This window comes from Bos indicus, chromosome X (genome assembly GCF_029378745.1).
Source record: "Bos indicus isolate NIAB-ARS_2022 breed Sahiwal x Tharparkar chromosome X, NIAB-ARS_B.indTharparkar_mat_pri_1.0, whole genome shotgun sequence".
NCBI lineage: Eukaryota > Metazoa > Chordata > Mammalia > Artiodactyla > Bovidae > Bos > Bos indicus.
Genome location: NC_091789.1, coordinates 141,899,669 through 141,922,415, shown reverse-complemented (window position 1 = coordinate 141,922,415; position 22,747 = coordinate 141,899,669). Strand labels below are relative to the sequence as shown.

At 43.5% G+C, this 22,747-nt stretch overlaps 1 protein-coding gene across 4 annotated transcripts in view; it reads left to right on the top strand.

Annotated features, from left to right (window-relative positions):
• The first annotated feature begins 9,534 nt into the window (after positions 1 to 9,534).
• The window catches only part of PRPS2 (phosphoribosyl pyrophosphate synthetase 2), a 40,739-nt gene continuing 27,526 nt past the window's right edge, over positions 9,535 to 22,747 (top strand). The window contains exons 1-4 of one of the 4 annotated variants that reach the window (XM_019956289.2): positions 9,535 to 9,754; positions 14,983 to 15,166; positions 20,737 to 20,835; positions 21,892 to 22,016. In XM_019956289.2, the coding sequence (XP_019811848.1) occupies positions 9,633 to 9,754; positions 14,983 to 15,166; positions 20,737 to 20,835; positions 21,892 to 22,016 (530 nt within the window). In that variant the 5' untranslated portion in view covers positions 9,535 to 9,632. The remainder of the gene's footprint in view (positions 9,755 to 14,982; positions 15,167 to 20,736; positions 20,836 to 21,891; positions 22,017 to 22,747) is intronic. The other 3 variants (XM_019956290.2, XM_019956291.2, XM_019956292.2) reach the window with 3 other exon arrangements.

Below are 22,747 nucleotides of genomic sequence, written 5' to 3'. Positions count from 1 at the left end.
AAAGTCACATGATCTCTGCCACAGCTCTTCAAATCTGTTCTTGTGGCACAAAGCAGCCATAGACAACATGTCAATGACCATTTTCAAATGTGTGTGAATGTGTAAAGCTTAATTAACAACACGGGCTATGAACAGCATTTGGCCTTGGTTTACCCACCCACTATAGAGTTGGATATTCATGCCTAGCCCTCAGGAGAGAGGTCTGGGCTGGAGATGTGAACATGTAAATCATCAGGATTTTCCAGGTCACAGGCTTGGATGATGGTAAAGAGAGCTTATAGAAAGATCAAAGGAGACAAGGCAGGCCAAAGCATTCCAACAACATCCCAAGAAATGTTGAGTGGGCAGGATCATCTTTATCAAAATTGTGTTACTGTGATTTCTTTATAAGCAGGAAATATTATCATAAGGAAGAAGTACCTTTTTTTGTACATCACACTGATCTAAAATGGAAAGGCTTCTTCAGTTTCTCCTACTGACATGATGGAGTGATGTAAGAGGCAGTGGGTACAGTAGTAAAAGCTGCCTGACTCTACTACATAACTGTGGGACCTTGGGCAAGTTACCTAACCTCTCTGTTTCCCAGTTTCTTTGCCTGTGAAATGGAGATGAGAGTCATAAGACCAACCTCGTTAGGGTTGAGGTGAAGGCCTGCCATTTAGCAAGTGCTATATCAGTTCAGTCACTCAGTCGTGTCCAACTCTTTGCGACCCCATGGACTGCAGCATGCCAGGCCTCCCTGTCCATCACCAACTCCTAGAGCTTACTCAAACTCATGTCCATTGAGTCAGTGATGCCATCCAACCATCTCATCCTCTGTCGTCCCCTTCTCCTTCTGTCTTCAATCTTTCCTAGCATCAGGGTCTTTTCCAACGGGTCAGTTCTTTGCATCAGGTGGCCAAAGTATTGGCTGTATGCACGTGCGATATTATTCCTTATCTCAATGACTACTTTATTCTAGAAAGGGTTTTGCAACAACTTGCTTTTTTGGTCCTTACTTAGTCTAGACCCTTCCCTTCTCTATCTGTCTGGCTCACAGTAAAATGAAACTCAATTCAGTTTAATTGACTTTGTGTTACTCCTCTCGTCAGAAAGCTCCCCCATCTTCTCACCACCCTGAAAACCCTCTATTCGCTTGAAGAACCTCTGGCGCTGCCATTATAAAACTTCCTCACACTCCCATCTATGCCCTGGTTGGGAATTCCTGTGCTGCTTAACTTGCTGGACTCCTCTACTTGAATTATGTATGCCATATCCAGCTCTCTTAGGATCACTGAGGGCACTGAAGTCTTTATCTTTGATCTAATTTCCAGAAGTGACTGATCCAACCTACATGAAAAGGAGATTCCCCTGGGCAGCATCATATTATATGTAATTACCCAAGAAATCGGCTAATTCTACCTTCACCTCTCCTCTCAAGAAAGCAAACTCTCTAATGACCAATTTTCATGGAAAGGAGTTAGTTTAATATTCATCTTCCTTGGGTCCTAGTGAGATTGACTTCTATTCCTGTTTTGTTCTGGTTTTCATTTTATTGCCTATTATTCTGGACTTGCTGATTTTTAGATATTTTGTGTATTTCAGTCCATTATCCTTCTATGACTTTTGCTATTCACACTGTCCCACCTTTGATGAGAAGTAACCACTTTAACAGAGAAGGCAATGGCAACCCACTCCAGTATTCTTGCCTGGAGAATCCCAGGGACAGAGGAGCTGCCGTCTATGGGGTCGCACAGAGTTGGACACGACTGAAGCGACTTAGCAGCAGCAGCAGCAGCAACCACTTTAAGCTGGCTCCCTGATCCTGGAGACATAGTCCTCTCTCCTTGCCTTGGAAAGAGCTGACACAGGGTTTCCTGGCTTGTGTTGTCCGTCCTTGCTCGGGACCTTGGGCCTGCCAGATCTCCAAGGACCCTCCTTCCTTTCAGTGGGAGATGGCATTCTTACTGAACTCCATGTTCTTAAAACTGGTCATTTAAAGGAAGAAAATGAAACAATAGTCTCGATTTTCTAGTACAAACTGTATTTGAGAGTAACTACATAGCTTCAGAAGATAAAGGATGCTCTTTTTTTACTGGAGAATTTCAGTGAATATTTGTAGACAGGAAGGGATGACAAAATTAGAAAATTAGCATTTGCAAGGGTAGAAAAGAGCCTTATAATGAAGGAATCAGACTATCACCGCCTTAAGCCAGGGTCATCCTCAATATCCCTCATAGGAGGGCAACCTGACACGTTAATATGTTAGATGATAGTTATGTTAGATGATAGTTATATGTTAGATAATATGTTAGATTATAGTTAATATGTTAGATGATATGATAGTATTGGAGTCATAAAGAAATGGCCTTTTAAAAATCTCTAGAGATATAATTCACACACTATTCATCCTTGTAAAGTATAAAATTCAATGACTCTTAGTATATTCATAGAGTTATACATCCATCTCCATAATCAATTTTAAAACATTTTCCTGAGTCCCAAAGAAACCCCACAGCCTTAGCCATCACCCCCTAGTCCCTCCATCCTCCCATCCCCCAGCCCTATGTAACCTTTAATGTACTTGTCTATAGATTTGCCTGTTCTAGGCATGGAATCATGCAATATGTGGTCCTTTGTGACTGGCTTCTTTCACTTAGCGTACTATTTTCGAGGTTCATCCATGTCATCACATGGATCAGAACTTCATTCCTTTTTATGGCTGAATCAATATCACATGTATGGAAAGATCATGTTTTGTTTATCCCACTCATCAGTTGATGGACATCTGGACTGTTTTCACCTTTTAGCTATTGTGAATAGTGCTTTTATAAACATAAGAGTCCCTTGAACTGCAAGGAGATCCAACCAGTCCATTCTAAAGGAGATCAGTCCTGGGTGTTCTTTGGAAGGAATGATGCTAAAGCTGAAACTCCAATACTTTGGCCACCTCATGCGAAGAGTTGACTCACTGGAAAAGACTCTGATGCTGGGAGGGATTGGGGGCAGAAGGAGAAGGGGACGACAGAGGATGAGATGGCTGGATGGCATCACCGACTCGATGGACATGAGTTTGAGTGAACTCCGCGAGTTGGTGATGGGCAGGGAGGCCTGGTGTGCTGCAATTCATGGGGTCGCAAAGAGTCAGACAGGACTGAGCTACTGAACTGAACTGAACTGAAACATTCATGTAAATTGTTTCTCTGAGTACCTGTTTTCGATTCTTTCAGCTATATACTTAGGAGTGGAATTGCTGGGTCATATGGCAATTTTGTGTTTAACTGAGGAACTGCCAAACTGTTTCCTAAAGCAGCTGTACCATTTTACCTGCCTTCAAGCAGTATACAAGGGTTCCAATTTCTCCACATTCTCACCAACATTTGTCACTGTCTTCTTGACTATAGCCAACCTAATGGGTATGAAGTGGTATCACTGTGGTTTTCTTTTGCCTTTTCCTGATGTCTAATGCTGTTGATCATCTTTTCATATGTTTATTAGCCTTTTGTTCATTTTCTTTGGAAAAGTATCTGTTCAAACCCTTGGCCTATTTTTCTCATTCTTTTAATGGACTTTTTTTTTTAAGAGCAGTTTTGGGTTCACAGTAAAATGGAGTGGAAAGAACAGAGAGTTCTCAACATACCCCCTGCCTCTTCAACTATCAACATTCTGTACCCAAGTTGACTACATTTGTTACAACTGATGAATCAAGGTTGACATGTCATCCTCAGCCTAAGTCAGTAGTTCACATGAGGTTTCACTCTTGGTGTTGTGTAGTCTATAGGTTTGGATAAAGCTATAGACATGTATCTACCATTATAGTATCATACAGAATAATTTGCCTAAAAATGTCCTAAAAATCATCTGTGCTCTACCTATTAATTCCTCCCTCCACCCAGCCCCTGAAAACCAGAGCTTATTTACTGTCTCTGTAGTCTTGCCTTTTCCAGAATATCAGGCAGTTGTAATCATACACTATGTATTCTTTTCTGTTTGTTTCTTTTACTTAGCCATAGGCCTTTGAGGTTCCTTTGTATCTTTCCATGACTCCATAGCTCATTTCTTTGTATCACTGAATACATACTGGTACATAATTTGGATCTACCACAGTTTATGTATCTATTCACTTACTGAAGGACATCTTGGTTTCTTCCAAATTTTGGCACTTAGGAATAAAGCTGCAGGTTCCTTTGCCCATTTTTGAATTATTTGTCTTTTTATTGAGTTGTGGTCATATCCATAGGTTCTAGATACAAGTCTTTCATCAGATATGGATTGAAAACATTTTCTCCCATGCTTTGGATTGTCTTTTCAGTTTCTTGATGGTGTCTTTCGAAGCACAAAAATGTTTAATTTTGATGTCCAACTTCTCTGTTTTTGTTGTTGTTCTTGCTTGTGTTTTGGTGTCATAATAAAGAAATCATTGCCTAATCCAAAGGCCTGAAGATTTATACCCATGTTTTCTTCTGAGAATTTTATAGTTTTGGCTCTTATATTTAGGTCTTTGATCCATTTTGAGTTAATCTTTGTTTATTGTGTGATATCTATATCTTTTTATAGATGCAGACTAAATAATTTTGAGGTCAGTATGCAATGACTGTAATGTAGAACACTTCAGAAAAAACACAGATGAAGCAAATATAGCAAAAATGTGACAGCTGCTCAATCTAGGCGATCAGTTTATGGGTCTTCAGTATTTAGAAAATATTTTTCTTTAAATAATAGAAAATAAAAGGAAAAGATATCAAAATAAAAATTGGAAGAAATACTTGATTATGAGTGAAAAATTCCACTACTCAAAAAATAAACTTACATTCATTTTAACTTATACTTTGTTATTTATAAACATTAGCATTTTATAATTAGCTGTAAATTATTTGTCATACTCCTAATAAAGACACAAGATAGAATGGATGAATCAGTGTGTCTTGGCACTGCTCTTAGGAACCAGTGTTCTAGAGATTCTGTCTCTAATATGGCAACTACTAGTCATGTGTGGATATTGAGTACTTGAACTATAGTGAGTCTAAATTGAGTTGTGCTATAGGTGAAGTGTACATCATGTTTCAAAGACTTGGTATAAATATGGAAAATATCTCAATAATTTAAATATTGATTATAAGTAGTAGTAATAATATTTGGGGAATATATTTGATTAAATAGTGTATTAAGACAACTTCAGTGGTTTCTTTTTACCCTTTTTACATATGGCTACTAAACATGTAAATTACATACATGGTTTGCATTACATTTCTTTTGGACAGCACTGTTCCAGAGAACAAAGGGCTGAGCTAGAAGGCCTGCATTCTAATCCCCTTGCTGCCTTTTACTAGCCATGTGACTTGAGCCATTTCTTCCAATTCTCAGCCTTAGGATAGTTGAAAATAAATTCATTCAGCAAATACTTAGAGCTCTCACTATATAGACAGAAATTGGCTAAAAGATTGGCAGGAAATATAAGGTAAGAAACAGTTCACAAAGTCAAATCAGTGTTTTCCCATTTCAGCCCTATCCATGAGTCAGTGAACCTATCCATGAGTCAGTGAAAATAGAAGTCAGCAATGGAAATACCTTATCATTTTAATTTTCTCCATTAATATTTTATCCTAAAATAATATTTTACAATATGTTTGTTGTCTGAGATCATATGTAAACATAGTAGATGTTCTTTTCATCCTCTGAATCTTGAGTCTTTGAATGTGTGTCCCGTTTTCCTGGAGGCTTCCTCAACCCCATATTCTGTCCAAGAAGTCAGTGTACTGGAGTAGACATCTGGTAGACCTAGTATTCATGCCTTTATGTTGTCCCTTACCACTTGGACACTGGTCTTGGCAATGCGACTTGCTTTGGCCAGTGGGACCTGAGCAAACAGGATAAAATCAGAGGCTTGATTAGCTCTTACTCATTGAGAACTCTTTTGTGACCCATCTTGGAACCCTGCAGCTATGCTGTGAGGAAGCCCAGGCAGCTCCAAGGAGAGATTCATGTGGAGGAAGAAAGGGATGGTGGTTCATTCAGACAAGTGGTTCTCAACCTGGGGTGAGTTTACTCTTCCAGGGATATTTAACAGTGTCTGGAGACACTTTTGGTTGTCACAGCTGGTGAGAAGTTGCTACTGGTAGAGGCCAGGGTTGCTGCTAAACATCCTACAAGGAACAGGAAAGGGCCCACAACAAAGAATTACCCAATCTAGATGTCAGTAGTGCCAAAGCTGAGAGAGCTGCTCTAGACCAAGATTTCCCCACAACCTGGGTGTTATGGATCAAGGATGAAGTGGCTTGGGAGAGAAAGTATTCACATTTAAATAAAAATCAGCTTTTTGGACAGTCTGCTACTCCTAGTGATTTTAGGTAGCTCAGATCCATCCCAGTGGTACATTTCCCCTTGTTTACACTCAGCATTTAAGCAGAGTAACTCATCAAAGTGTTGTGCCCACAACCATTTTTATTAGTTGCCCCAACTCAGATATTGCTTCTCCCTGGTAGTATTGAAGTTGTGGCTTGTGACACTTCAATCATAGCTTTCAAATGCCCAACCATGAACAGACTTTGAGGACCGGGGCTTTAACTTCTCCTGTTTCATAGAGTCCATATGTTTTGTTATCAAAGAACTGCAGCCCCACCATGCTAACAAGAGGCCACTCTCTGAGAAGAATGTGTATATATTTTTGTCTGTGAAAGAAACTTTAAGGACATAAAAATTATAGTGATACTGTTGGTAGTAAATTTTATTAGGCGAGCTTAAAATAATTACATTGGCAAAGTCATTCAATGAAAACTTTAAGCATATGGTTGAGTATGAGTATGAATCTCATTGCTACAGTGATTATCCATAAAATACATAGATAAAAAGTCATTCCAAGTAGGGTTTTTCCTCCTAAAACAATAGAGCACATGCACATCTCCAGGCGGAATGAAAAAGGGGCAGAGGTGCTGCCAAAATTAGGGCTTTGGCCAATTTTTTGGTGAGCAGGCAGATGCAGGAGTTTAAAAGAAACACTTGATGTGCTAGGTAGTCTAATTCATAGAGTATATGGACCCAGATGAAAATTTCCAATGGTATGAATAATCCCAACAATCACCCATAGCCCAAGAATATGAAGTTGAATTAGGGCAGGCTACCCGCTGTTATGACCAACCTAGTTAGCATATTGAAAAGCAGAGACATTACTTTGCCAACAAAAGTCTGTCTAGTCAAGGCTATGGTTTTTCCAGTGGTCATGTATGGATGTGAGAGTTGGACAGTGAAGAAAGCTGAGCGCCGAAGAATTGATGCTTTTGAACTGTGGTGTTGGAGAAGACTCTTGAGACTCCCTTGGACTGCAAGGAGATCCAACCAGTCCATTCTGAAGGAGATCAGCCCTGGGATTTCTTTGGAAGGAATGATGCTAAAGCTGAAACTCCAGTACTTTGGCCACCTCATGTGAAGAGTTGACTCATTGGAAAAGACTCTGATGCTGGGAGGGATTGGGGGCAGGAGGAGAAGGGGACGACAGAGGATGAGATGGCTGGATGGCATCACTGACTCGATGGACGTGAGTCTGAGTGAACTCTGGGAGTTGGTGATAGACAGGAAGGCCTGGCATGCTGGGATTCATGGGGTTACAAAGAGTCAGACTGAGCGACTGAACTGAACTGAACTGAACCCCCTGCCGGCAAGTGGCTTTCTCTTATTGATGGAGAGTCAATTCTTGGCAACATAAGGTAAAACCTAGCCATTTATCCACCCTGTTTAATTTGTTTACATTGAGAATGTTAAACTGTGACTAGCATCATGAATGCAAAGGCCCTCTACCCCTGTGTAACACACTCCTTTCCCCTGCATTTGCTTTGTGCCCAGAGGTTGGCTTTGGGACTGTATTTGATTCTTTGCCTGTTGTTGTTTTGTTTTTAGAAATTTTGCTTTTTATGTATCTTTTTAAAATTGCAGTGTAGTTGATTTACAATGTTGTAGTAGCTTCTGATGTATAGAAAAGTGATTCAGTTATATATATATATATATTCTTGTTCACATTCTTTTCCATTATGGTTTATTACAGAATATTGAATATAGTTCCCTGTGCCACAAACATTCTTAAATGGTGAACTACTGCCATGTCCTTGAAAAATATATTTTATTATTTTTTAAAATTAATTTTTTGTTAGAGTATAGTTGCTTTACAATGTTGTGTTAGTTTTGTATTTGCTTCTTGAGAAAACCTTTCTGCTCTGTCTGCAGGGAGAGAAGGGAAGGCAGGGCCTCCGGGAATGTGGAGGGCTGTGGCTGGGAGTCACCTGGGCCGTCTTGCTCCTGGGGTCGGGTCCTTGAGAAAGCAACAGGTAGGAGGCTGTGAAGCTGATACGAGGGCCACCGGGTCGACCTAAAGATGGGGAATCTGGAGGGGCTTTGGCTCCATCCAACATCGAAAGCAACTTTGCCCCTTAGCTGCTGTCAGGGCTCAGATGATCGCTGATATTGTGGCTTTTTCAAGGGCCCCGGGCAATTCTGCTCTTTAACGAAGGACTGGATGGTAAATAATTTAGTCTTTGTGGGCCAAGAGGCAAAATGAAGAGGCTATTATGGAGGTACTTAAATAGCAAGAAAGGGAAAAACTTCACAATGTTTTTATTGATGAAATCCAAACTCTAATTTACAGGTTTGTTTTTTTTTTTTCAGCAGACACCCATTAATCAGAGAAAGGAAAACACTTCTCTTAATCGGGGTTCAATGGCATGGTAGCTGTTATCAGGTACATCCAGAAATGATCAAGTGTAAAGCGATGCTTCGCTCTCTGGTACAAACAGGCAGGATGTGGATCTCGCCTGCAGGCCAGTGTGCAGAACCTTGTAAACTGCCCTAGCGATCTGCAACGGGTTTGAGGGTATTTCAATTTGGGAGGCGCTCCTGCTGGGAGGCATCTCCCTCCCCCCTTGCCGCACCCTCCGTCTGTGCACAGTTCAGCAGGTTCACTGACTCCCCCGCGAAGCTGGACGGAAAGATCAAGATTAGAGCCTGGAGCTCTCCCACGGAGCCAGGCCACCCAGGGTTTCTCATCCTACAGCCCTCGGTGTGCAGCAGCCCCCGCCTCGCCAACACCCTCGGGGCTCTTCTTCCTGCTATCCCCCTCCCGCCCCGCCCTCCCTCGCTCCTCCAGCTACCCGTCCAGCCTCCATCCTCTCCGCGCCTCGCGCTCCTCCTCCCCCGCCTCGCTTCTCCAGTTCCTCCCCCTCCAGCTCCTCCTCCGGGTCCTGCCGCCTCACTTTCCCACTCCGCCTCCTCCTGCAGCTCCTCCTCCCTCAGGCCCGCCCCTCCAGCTCCGCCTCCGGAACTCACGGCGGCGCTTAACCCACGCTTCCCACCGCGCGGCTCCTCCTCCTTCAGCTCGGCCTCCGGGACCGCGGCTGCGCCTTGCCTCTCCTCCGCCCCGCCTCCAGCTCCTCCCCCGAAGCCCGCGGCTGCGCTTTCCCACTCCTCCCACCCCGCAGCTCCGCCCCTTGAGCGCCACCGCCTCCAGCTCCTCCTCCCCAGGCCCCGCCCCTCAGCCCCGCCCCCTCCAGCTCCTCTTTAACTCCGCTCCTCCCCGGTGTCCGCCAGTCGCGCTTTCCCGCTCTCGCCACCGGTTGCCGAGTGACCGCCGCCTCAGCCGCCCAGCGCCGCTCGGAACTCCGCGCCCGACCATGCCCAACATCGTGCTCTTCAGCGGCAGCTCACACCAGGACCTGTCCCAGCGCGTGGCCGACCGGCTGGGCCTGGAGCTGGGCAAGGTGATCACCAAGAAGTTCAGCAACCAGGAGACCAGGTGGGGGCCGGGCCGGGGAGGGCTCTGGGCGCGCGGTTGAGCGGCCCGGCCGGGGCCGGCGTCTGCCTGAGACCCCCTCTGCGGCCGCCCGCTCCCCCTTCCGGGGCGGGCCGGCCACGACGCGGCCTCCGCGCCACCGCCGCGGCGTCCGTGAGAAGTCAAGGAGAGCGGCCCCAGCCGGGAAGAGCGACCCCCCGGGCGGCCCGCGGGGCTAGGTGGGTGCAGACAGCTGGAGCCGAATCGAGTGCGGGGCACGCGGGCAGGGACATGGCCCGGGGCGTGTTCGCCCCGGGGTCCGCGTTCCTGCCGGCAGCGCTGCTCCCAAACCCGGGGCGCGCTAGGGAACGTCCCGCCCACGTCCCCAGTCCGGGCGGCGCGCTGGGTTCGCCCGGGGCTGTGGAAAATGCAGCTTCGCCGCGCTCCCGGAGGTTTCTTCCGAGGGCTGTGAGGGTCCGCATGTTGAAAGCTCCCCAGGTGACAGTCCTAAGTTGCTCGGGTGCCAGCTCCTGAGTTATCCAGCAGGTGTGGACCTGCGTAGGGTTTAAAGAGCCTGAGAACTTCAGGGCTCACGTGCTGGGATCCCTTGTGCTAACTTTTCTGCCTCAGAGATGATGGACTTTTTTTTTTTTCCTTCTCCAGCTTCTTCATCGTCCTGGGACACTGCAGTGTCCAGCAGCAAGGCCATGGCTTGAGTGTAACTGCTGCTCCCCATGTCTCAGGTCCGCAAGAAGCGGTGACCTCCGTTCAGTGAGGTCAGGCTGGTGGCCCCCTCGGAAGCCGGGCCAGGGGCTCCTTTCTTTCCACTTGCCTGCATCCACGCAGCTCTTAACTCATTTCAAGTTGGTCCCATTCCTTCTCCCTCCCCCCTTAAATATCTACCACTATACTCAGTTACTGATCTATTTTTTTAAGTTACCAATCATTTTAATATCTTTGGCAAAGACCCAGTTCAGCCAACATTTCCAACAAGCAGGGCTGGAACAAGTGTTGGTGAGCTGCAAACAAACAAACAAAAACAAACAAACAAACAAACCAAAACCCCAAACAACTCCATCCATACTTCCTACCATTTCAGAAATGACCTTGAAATCCTAAATCTAAATGTAAAACCTAGAACTGGAAATTTCTAAGAGAAAACACGGGAGAAAAATCTTGATGACCTTGGCATAGGCAAAGATTGCTTAGTTACAGAGGAGTGGTTGTTATGACAGAGAGAGAAGGTGTTGTTTGCTATTGAGTCAGCTTTTTAGGCTCCGTGAATTCCTTCTTCCATTACATGACCCTGGTGATAATATAAGTGAAGACACATTTGTGAATGAGTAGCAGGTAGTATTAATGCAGGAGTCTTTCAGCTAAAGAATTCCACTTTGCAGAGTTCCATACGAAGTCTCCTAGGATGGTCAGGGTTCTGGCAAAGGATAGTATATTTAGGTTTGAATACGACAATATTTAGCAGTCCTGTTCAAGTTTCAGTAGCTTTCAGAAGAAAGGAATAACAGTTTGTGTTCCAGAGGTGGTGTCATATAGGTCAAGAAGAAATTATTGTTTCTGAGTATTTTATAATTACCAGGTAATTAGAAATCATGAGGTATCAGAAACCACTCACCATGAAGTCTGGGAATTGCTGTATAGTTATAGTTTATGTTTTTAATATCTAGACTATCAGAGGTTAACTTCCTGACTTCCCTCTTTCCCATGAACTGTCTAGGCCCAGAGGTTGAGTTTTTACAAACAGGTCTCCCTGTAATCTGGTAATCTGGTTTTTACTGTGTGGTCCTAAAGATGAAAAGCTTAGAAGGGCGAAAGGAAGAGAAAAATGCTTCAGTTCAGGTCCAGGGGCCCCTTCCTAAATCTCTCCCTGAGCCAGGACCATAAATCTGATTTGGCATCTGCTGGTCCTCAACTCCTCCTATTACCCATTTAAAAAACATTGTCTAATTGGACACAGAGCCTCATGATTTTACCTTCTCATCTCTAAATCATTTAAGCTCCACAGGGAGATGTCAGTTCCAGCTTTCCAGTTGACCATTGAAAGGCTGTGATGACGTCCTAGAACAGCACGGATGATGGCGACTGTAACCCTTTCTGCTGGTCAGTTAACCTGCCCAGAGTGGCTACCTGGATTGTAAGACCCAAAGTCCTGGTTATCTGTTGTGTACGATCGTTATTTCTTTGACTCTCACACTGACTTGAGCAGGGCTCAGTAAGGAAGGCTTCTTTCTGCCCCACGTGTTGGCATCTGGGGCTGGAGAATCCACTTCTGAGCTGGCTGGCTTGCATGGCTGGTAAGTTGGCAGTAGCTTTGGCCTGGCAGCTTGGCTGGGAACCTCTGTACCTCTCCCCACAGGGCTGCTGGAGCTTCCTTATTAGAGCGTGGAAACTAGCATCCAAGCACAAGGACTTCAAAACACAGGAAGTCAGAGCTCCCAGTCTGTGAAGGCCTGGACCCCGAAGTCAGGGCATCAACACTTCTGTCACATTGTGTTGTCAATTGCAGAGTCCTCCCAGGTCCACGGGGAGGGGCCATAGATTGCCCTTCTTGGTGGAAAACATGTTAGTCTGTGGCTGTCTTTTAATTGCCACACCCATTCGTTGTTGGCTCAGATAAACTCATCAGCCTTATTTCAGGATCAGTGAAGAGCAGTGGATGCTGCCTTCTGCCCACAATTTTTGAAAGACCTAGAATAAAGATCAGTCGTGACCATCTATATGAGTAGAATCAGGAATAGCTTTGGGAAAAAGTTGCCATGGTGATCGTACGTAGTTTCTGTCTTCCCCATGGGGATTGAGGTTGTTCCTTAGAAAAAATAGGGCAAAGAAGTTTATCCCCCTGAAATTTGGGGCTAAAAAATCATAACATCAGGAGTTGTTGGCAAACTTTTTCTGTAAGTGGCCAGATAACATTTTAGGTTTCATGGGCCCATAGCAGCTCTGTTGCTGTTGCATCTTACAGTTCTGCGGGTTAGAAATCCATTGTGGGTCAGTGTTCCTTGTGGAGGCTCTAGGGCAGGATCCACCCATTGCTTTCCCAGCTCTTAGAGGCTGCCCACTTTCCTTGGCTCTTGGCCCATTCTTCCATCTTCAGGGCCAGCCACATAGCACATCTCTGACCCTGCTTCGGCCCTCAGATCTCTTTCTCTGACCTCTCTGCCTCTGCCATGTTTAAGGGCCCTTGTAATCACATTGGGCCAACTAGAATAGTCTAGGATAATCTCTCTTGTTTTCAGGTGACTTGACTAGTATTCTTAATTCCATCTGCCACTTTGCTTCTCCTTTGTCCTGTAAATGAACATATTCAAAGGTTCTGGGGATTAGGACATTGATGTCTTTGGGAGGCCATCATTCTGCCCACCACACTATTCTCAGCTCACAGGCTGTAGATTGTCAACCTCTGAGCTATAATACTGGGATTTCGCAATCAACTTCACCTCACATTTGACGCGATGCTCACAAAGGAATTACGTTTAGCTCCTTAGTACTTGAGCTCGAGAGGAGTACATCAAACTCTGTCATATGCTCATCCTGAGGCTGGCATTGTACCTTTTCCATCCATGGCAGAGCACAGAGTATGTGGGAGGCTGACCCACTGTGATCAAAACTATTTCCAGATCATGTCAAATTAAAAAATGGCATTTTTATCTTCTAATTATTTTACTTGAAGTTGGATAGAAGCTTCTGTTGGTGCAGATAGCCTACTATATGGTATTCCAAATACCATTTATATTTCCATTTTCTTTTAGAAATAATCAGCTCTTCCAATACTATTGGGTATAATTGGCTTCTGATCACAAGAGAAAGGGCACAGCTGATTGTATATGTATGCCAGTGTTGTATTCACTCATTCTCTTGTTGAACCCCCAGAATCCTACACTTGCAACTTCCTGGCAGGCAGTTTTCAAAGAGTTGAGCTCCTGTTTGCTTTTTTCAAGACACTACCAGAGGATGTCCATCAGCAAAACCAGCAAGTGCACCAAGAGAGGGTACAGAGAGTGGGAAATCAAGGGCAGGAGACAGGGGAAGGGAATCCCCAGGAGGCAGCTGTGTGCAGGCAGGAAGAGAACCCAGGTCAGCCAGCAGAGGGAGGGGGGAGGCGGGGGGGCGAGCCTCCAGCAGGCCGCGGAATAGAGGGCACGCTCGAGGCCTTGACCTTGACATTGTGGGGTTTCGTTTGTTAGCTCAGTTTTGAGGCTGCCATTTGTATTGGAAAACTTAGTAGATGAAGAGGTAGGATCACTTCCTCCAAGGTGAACAACCCACCCCCCAAAATTGTGTACAGAAAGGCAACGTGAACTTGGTTTTCAGTTTACTGTATGGCTTGGCTCTGAATGGCACCGACACAGTTAAAATGCAGCCCTCAGATTTGGTTGGCAGATAACTGATCTGTGCTGGGAGGATGGCGACAAGAGATGGGAGGGCTGTGCTTGATGCAGGGGATGGGATGGGGAAGGGACGGGTCAGTCCTCATGGTCCAGAGTGAGAAGTCAACCCGTGATGCCTAAAATGAAAAATCCAGATGAAGCAATCCAAGCATTACTGAGGGACTTTGAAGATAAATATGTTAAAACCACATCAAGAGATGAAATTGGCTGCCTCTGGGCTTATTTTATTTGCTACAGGCCTTACAGAATGGTTGGAATTTTTAAAGCAATGTATATGTGTAACAGTAATGAAAGTAAAAAACTAGAATACAGTACTGAGCCAAAAAAGAGTTAATGTAACAGGCCAGAGACAGTTTCTAAAGAGCATATTAGAGTCCCTCGTATATGAAAAAGGCCCCTTTATAGGATGATCCTTGGCTGGCTTCTGGGAACTGAGTTTACACAAGGTTTCCCCCATTGCTCATGGGAAAGGGTCCCTGCTGAACAGTGAACCATGTGGTTAACACTGAGTCCCTGGCCCCCAAGAAAACCCAAGGCAACGGAGTCTCCAACGAGCTTCCCGGGATGACAGGGCTTCCTCTATGATTGTGTTGTCACAGCTGGTTGCTGGGGGGGAATACACATGTCCTCTGCAACTCCACTCGGGTAAGAAGTGTTGGAAGCTTGTGTCTAATCTGCCCAGTCCTTGCCCGTGTGCCTCTTCCCCTTCGCTGATTTTGCTCTGTCTCCTCTCAGTGGAAGATGTCCTACCTTCAAGGACCACCGCCTGCTGAGTACTTGCGAGTCGCAACCGTTAGGGGTGATCCCAGGGAGGCTTAGCTATTAACAGCAGCACCTTCCTTTCCCTAGCGTGGAGATCGGTGAAAGTGTGAGAGGGGAAGATGTGTACATCATCCAGAGTGGCTGTGGCGAGATCAACGACAACCTGATGGAACTACTCATCATGATCAACGCCTGCAAGATTGCGTCGTCCTCCAGGGTGACTGCTGTGATCCCGTGCTTCCCCTACGCCCGGCAAGACAAGAAGGACAAGGTATGCATGCAGGGCAGCTGCTGGAGGAACTGGCTCCAGCTTGATGGCTGCGTTTATTTTCTCACTTCATACCTCCGACTCCTTGGGAAATGTTGGCCTTCTACTGTTGTGATGGAGTAAACATGCTTTCTTGCCCTTATCCAAGGTTTATCTTTGAATCAGCCGTCATGTTTGTAGATACAGAAACAGGTAAAGAGTATTTTTGCAGGTCTGAAAATACTCTTACTATAGTCCTTGTGATGAAACTGGTGTGTGTCTTTGTGGTGGGGAGTAGAACTAAACACATACACACACACACACACTCTGGTGAGTGTAAAATGCTGATAAGTCCCAGGCAGACCCCTGGATTGTATCCATGTCAGTATCCTGGTTGTGATTTCCTCCCTTAGGGCTGCAAAATGTCACCATGAAAAACCAGGGTAAGGATGCACCATCTCAGCTGTGTGTGAGTCTACAGTTCTCTCAGGATACCAAGTTAAATTTACACCAGTATCCCTTTTTAACACCCCCACAGGAATGAAGTTGGTATTGTTGAATTATCCTTTTTGCAACACTGGCATTGTAGGAGGCCCTGTGAGGTTGTAGAAGAAACTGAAGAAGATATGGTCTCTGCCGTCAAGAAAAATCAGGGAAGGTGGAGGGGAACTTGCAAAGGGATCGTATTACTCTGCTCGGGCTGCCAAAACAAATGACCGTAAACTGGAAGGCTTAGAATGACGGAAATGTGCACCCTCATTGTCCTAGAGGCCAGATGTCAGGGGTCAAGGTGCCAGCAGGCTGCACTCCCTCTGGAGACACCAGGGGGAGCCTTCTTTGCCTCTTCCGTTTCTGCGGGCTCCTGGCATTCCTCGGCCTCTGGTAGTGTCATTGCCCTGTGTCTAGGTGTCCTTTCCCCTTTTATAAAAGGATAGTCATTGGATTTAGGGAGTCCCCTAATCCAGAATGATCTCATCTTGATGACCATCTTGCTTTGAAATCAAATCGCAAAGACTTGATTTCCCAGTGGGGTCATAGTCTGAGCTTCTGGGTGAACGTGAGTTTTGGGGTTACCATTCAGCCCTCTATGGGAGCAACACTTAAGCTGTTGCCCTCCTTGTGTTTTATGAATAGATGGTCAGTTCCAAGTGAATCCTTTTAGTTCAGCAGCCAAACTATTGTCCTGTGATGGGATAACTAGTTGTGAGAGAAACTTTCTCCAGTGCACCTCCATTTGTTTCCAGAATTGATTTTCTGAAACAATGCAAATTTCTCAACAGTGCATAAGATTCCCCTCATGTGAAAAAAGTTGTTTATAAATATGGATTCCTGTAGCAAGGTTCCCGTAAATTTTAATGTCAACTCCTTCAGGTGTGATTTCCAGACTCTGCTGAACACAGCTTACTCAGTGAATTGCACACTAAAATTTTGATCTCCAGAACTCCATTCTGCACTTGAAATGTGACTCATTATATATGTTAGAAAGGGTCAGCAAGCTTTTCCTGTGAAGGTCTGTATGGTCTCTGTGTTAACTACCAAGCTCCAGTTGTATGACAGAGACAGGATGTAAATGAATGGGCATGGTTGTATGTCTATAAAACATTTATTTATGGACATTGAATAGCAGGTAATTGCCATTGTCATGAAATATTGGAGAGTGTGTAGTATGTGGAGAGGTGTGTGTGTGTGTGTGTGTCTTTCACTTTGTAACTTGGCTTTAGCTTATGTATAGGTCCCATCTGCTCCGGTGAGGCATATGACCTCCCACGTATCATTTGTCAAGCTGCTTTTATTCCAGACTTGATTTGCAAGTTTTATGTGCATTTTTAGCTGCTAAATTTAAATTGATTTCTTTTGTTCCCTCAGTGTAATCTGTCGTCCCAGCTCTTCCTCCCATTTGTGCATTTCCATGGGATTATTCAGCATCTTCATTCTTGTCTATGTCCTAGAGAAGCTAATATTCTGCTACCATCTCTCTTCTACATAACAGGAGGTTTAGTAAATTCTGTATTCTGCCATTTGTCACCAGATTTTCCTTTTATTTCTAGTAACCTTTGCACTTGGCACTAAGACATTTGATACATTACTGCTTTTTCAGTAAATTACTCCTTTTATTATTACTTGGCCATCTACCACTGTGTTAACAGTTTGGAACCCTAGCTGGTTTTTTGGTTTTTGGTTGTCTTTTTTTATCCTAACTTTCTTTTTAACTGATACAAATACTGAGACACCTGCATTTTTTTGTTTGCAAGTATCTGGAACTTACCTCTTGTTCCAAGATTGTATTTTCAAACTTTGTTTCTTCCATTTGATCATCATGATACAGAGACACCAGCAGGGTCTGTGTGGCTGATCTCCTGCTCCCACAGGAGATGTGAGGTCACTCTTGGCCTCTGGCCTCCACTTGCCATCTTGCTGGCAAAGAGCCCTCCAGAGCCCCCAGTGGGCTTAACTATCCCCTGAATCTGCTTTGTCTGACTATCTCTTTATCCAGCTTCCATTGTTGGACGTTTAGATAGGTTTTCTTGTGGAGGCCATTTTGAACACCAGTTTCTTTCCTTTCTTTCACTGTTACTTAGTCACTTTGCTGTCGGAACATTTCTTGGAAACAATACGGTGGGCACTTTTCTCTTTTACCTCAATCAGACAATCCCACGACTTTCTGAACTTAACCACTGGTAGAAGAGACAAGGTGAGCGCTGTCAGCAACACAGAAGCCAGGCCACGATAGCAGTTGAGAGTTGGCACCAGTAGTAGTAGAAGGAACCCAGAATTCAGAAATGGTACGCCATATTGTTGGAGAAAAACTGATAGCAAAAAAGGAATCACAGAGGGCTGTTTTTCAAAATTTTCAAAGTTATGATCTATTTTCAATGGTCACATTGTTTCTTTTGATTTCTTAACTGGAAAAATTGAGGACAGTTGTGCTGACACAAATTTCTATAATCTTTTCCATTTTTAAAGCTTGTGAAGTTTACGCTTTTTATCAGGGCAGCAGCTAATATGCTGAATGAAATCTGGACTCTCTGGAGAATCTTTGTCCAGACTGGTCTGGCTCACAAAATATTTGATTTTTAACCATTTTTCATTAGGGGAGTCAACCGTTTTATTTGCAGTTGCTGTACCTTGACTACCTTTGTTGAAATGCCATACTAGTTTTTTCTCTTTCTTAACCATAAAGTCAGTTAAAACCTGGGAATCATTTTTCTTGCAAGATGCAGTTGGGTGTTAAGGCAAATCATGAAAGATGGTCTGAAAATTAACTTCTAAAACAGAGTTTGAAGGAGAGCAGAAAGTATGGATTTAGAAATTGCTCCTGTGCTCTAGCTCTCAGAAGTAAGAATGGCTTGATGCCGTGGAGAGACAGAGGAATCTTTTTGCAGGTTATCAACTTAGAGGAAGTTGATCAGCATAGTGAATCACATTCCCAGCGATGGATTTGTTCTTTTAATTACCCTGGAATTTGGTTAGACTAAGTAACTCTCCCAGTCAGTGGGGTGAATGACTAAGCCTTGGAAACTCAGTGTTCTAGAAATCCTGTTATGAAATATTTATTGAAGAACTGTCACATGCAAGGTACAGAGCTGGGGTTGCAGGTGATGTAGACATCTCCAAAACCAATCCTTTGCTCTTGAGGGACACATAGTCTAGTTGTGAACTATGCATTCTACGTAAACGATCTTCTGATGTCCATCTTTAAGCAGGTGGCTTACGGTGGTCCCACATGGTGGGGGCCAAATGCTGTGTCCCTTTATAACGGACAGATCACTCTCCAGGTGCCTTAAAGTTTGGAGATTGGAACCAGATCTGGAGGATCAGACATACAGGGTCTGCAAAGGTAGGGGCAGATTAAGGGTAAGGTGGGAGTGTGGGTGTAGATGGCAAGGCTTACAGTGTTCTCCAGAAGAGGGAGAGAGGGGGCCCAGAGCCCGCTCTGGGGAGGACCACTCCTTGAGGCTGAGGGTGCAGGGCAGACCACTTCTAAGTAGCTAGAGCCACACACTGGCGGGAGGCTTTTTATCTCAAGGACAACGTGGAACAGAGCAGGGGAGTTACATTGTGAAAAAACCTGAGTCGAATGATTCACAAAAAATTAGAAAACTATTTCCCCATCATCTCACTTTCTGGAAACATTTACTGTTAACATTTGGGATATTTCCTCTCATTCTTTGTGTGTGGGAAAAAAAAGTGTATGTGTGTGTGGGCGTGTGAATTATCGTAAAATATAATTTCTTTTTTTAGAAAAGAATGATACTAGAGAAAATAAAAATAATCGGTTCACATTTTGATTTAATTCCTGTGTGTGTTTTTACAGGAATATACTGTATGCATGTCTGTGTATTTAACAGAGATCATTTATTACTATTTTGAATGAAATCTTTGTTTTCCGCTTTTAGGTATAATTGAAACTTACATAACATTGTAAGTTTGAATAAAATCTTCTATTAAGCTTACATTTTCTTTTTTGTTGTATGTAAGAATGCTTGATTTATAGCAAAGTGCTGAACTCTTTCCGTAGGCCTAATCATGCCTGTATAGTCCCTTGGATTGTTTTGACGTGGGCAGAGTTCATGTCCATCACTTATGGTGTGGAAGCTAAAGCTATGAAGAACTTAGGTACCTTCAAGAAGATACAGTGTCACACTGCGGTCTGTTTCTCTAAATATCAGCTGATCCATCACCTTAAGCTGTTCTTTCTTCCTACTGGTTGTTGTTGAATTCGTAACAGCCTTTGCTTCTAGCTGTAGTGCAGAAACTCAGCTTTAAGGACTGACCTTTGGGGCTCTGAAGATGTAGCCCTGCCTCCCTTCAGATATCCCCTTGCGCTGCATCCTGGACCACCAGGTAGCCACACTAGGCTCTGTCCGTCCTTGGATGTGAGTGACCTCTCAGCCTCCATGATGTCACATGGGCTCTTTCTGCACCACTAGTCTCTGCCTCTGCTGGCCTCGCCTTAAGAAGCACTTTCCTGAACACCCGTGGCAGATTCATGTTGATGTATGGCAAAACCAATACAATATTGTAAAGTAATTAGCCTCCAATTAAATAAATTTATATTAAAAAAATTTTTTTTTAAATTGCTCAGTTGTGAACTTAAGAAAAAAAAGAAGTACTTTCCTTAGAGGGGCCTCTGACAACTAATGTCTTTTAACTTCTTGTCCTTCATGCTGTTGTCTGTCTGTGTCTCTGTCTCCCTCTCACTTTCTCTCTTGGTACCTTTTATTCTACCTAGTTGTCACAATTGGAATTACATAAATTGTGGTATTATGTGTATTTATCTTTAATTTTTGCTTCTTTGATATTTGTTTTCTGTATCCAGTGTCAGGCACACTGTCTCCCAATAATAAATAATTAGTATTTGGTGAATAAAACTGGGATGAGTCTCTTTTGCTGTTATAATCTATAACTTTCTTTATTAATTAAATAATTTAAATTACTAAATTCAAATTACTGAGGAATTAAATTATTAATGTTACTTCTCTTTACATGTAATAACACATCTGTGATTCATCTTTCTCCTGTAGATCTCAGTGGGAGAAATCTGAATGTCGCCATCTCTCCCTTATTATAAAAGTTGTGCCTTTGTATTTTAGAGTCGTGCTCCGATTTCAGCAAAGCTTGTGGCCAATATGCTCTCTGTCGCTGGAGCGGATCACATCATCACCATGGACCTGCATGCCTCTCAGATACAGGTTCCAGCATTTTCTTTGTTGTTCTTGGTTATAGTGAGGGCTTAATGCAAGTGGTTAAATCCTAACTCTCTGTTAGGTTAGTTTTCAAAGGAGGTAACACTACTTGTGTTTTTAAGTTTGTATATGGTGACTCTCTGGGATTTTCGTCTTTTTTACCGAACTTAGATAATTTAACATTGATATCGCCCATCTCCACCACCACCTTGCCTCCACTCAATTTTGGAGGAGCAGGAATGGCTTCTTGGTAGTAAACTCTGTAATTCTGCCTCAACTTTTGCCAATAATTAGAATGGGAGAGTTGTTAAGTTTTTAAATACTCTTCATAACTTAGTTCCTTCATCTATAAAACAGGCCGAATTACAGTATGCCTGCCCTGCAGTACAGTGAACTGTGAATTATTTGGCTTACAATAAGATGCTTAAGATTAGCTTTAACCAAATCTTTCCCCCACTTATCTACAAAGACAGTCTCCTTTTCTTAGAATAGTGGTGATCATAAGGTAATAGACCATGTCCCCAAAGATACCAGCTGAACCAAAATCTGCTTCTGGAACGTATCTGTCTTTTGATTTAATTCCATTTGAATTAAGAAAAGGGAGTCTGTACAGACACAGAAAAGAAACTTAATAGTTACCAAAGGGAAAATGTGGGGGGAAGGATAAAATATAAAATAGATATACAACAAAAACCCACTGTATAGCACAGGGAACTATATTCAGCATCTTGTAGTAACGTATAACAGAAGAGAATCTTAAAAAGAATATATATATATATATATATATATATATATATATATATATATATATATCTGAATCACTTGGCTGTATACCTGAAACTAACATAGCATTGTCAATCAACTATACTTCAGTTACAAAAACATTTTTTAAAAAAGAAATACAATGTATACTTCAATTGAAAAAAATATTTTTAAAAAGAAGTAAAAGGGGAATCTGTTGAAAAGGCTTCTTTTGAATAAAAAATTCAAATTTTATTTAATTGCAGAGAAGATCTTTTTTAAAAAGCCCTGTTATAACATGACACCCACTTCTCCCTTTAGGGCTTCTTTGATATCCCCGTGGATAACTTGTACGCAGAGCCTGCGGTCCTGCAGTGGATTCGGGAGAACATCACTGACTGGAAAAATTGTATCATTGTTTCACCTGACGCTGGGGGCGCCAAAAGGTATTGCACAGGCTCAGGTGGCACGAGGCAGGTTTCTGGGTTTGCTAACTGCTTTTTCCTTGCTGTATGTGTTAGGTAAGGAAGCATGTCTTAAATGACTTACCAGTTTATTTTGCAGATGACCAAGTAAGTAACCAACAGGCTTCACCTCCAGAGCAGAGAGCTGTCATCTTTAATATTTCATCACTCACGAAAGAAAAAAAAATACACATAGACATTTATTTTCAGCAAAGAATGTTCTGAGTTTTTAAAAAGCTTTTATTTCTGGTGATAGAAGCCATGAGCCTAACTGGAAAATAAGGCTTTCACTTCACAACACAACTGACCAAGCTTGGCCTTCTTACTACAAACACTTAGCAATGGAAGCCAAAATACAACAGTTTTAAAATCCCTGTCGACAGAGCAGCCCGAGAGAAAGGGAGATGAGTGAGTGAGTATGTGAGTGAGTAAAAGTCGCTCAGTCGTGTCTGACTCTTTGCAACCCCATGGACTATACAGTCCATGGAATTCTCCAGTCTAGAATACTGGAGTGGTTAGCCTTTCCCTTCTTAACCCAGGGATCAAACCCAGGTCTCCAACATGGCAGGCAGATTCTTTACCAGCTGAGCCACAAGGGAAGCCCAAGAATACTGGAGTGGGTAGCCTATCCCTTCTCTAGCGGATCTTCCTGACCCAGGATTCAAACCGGTGTCTCCTGCATTGCAGGTGGATTCTTTACCAACTGAACTGCC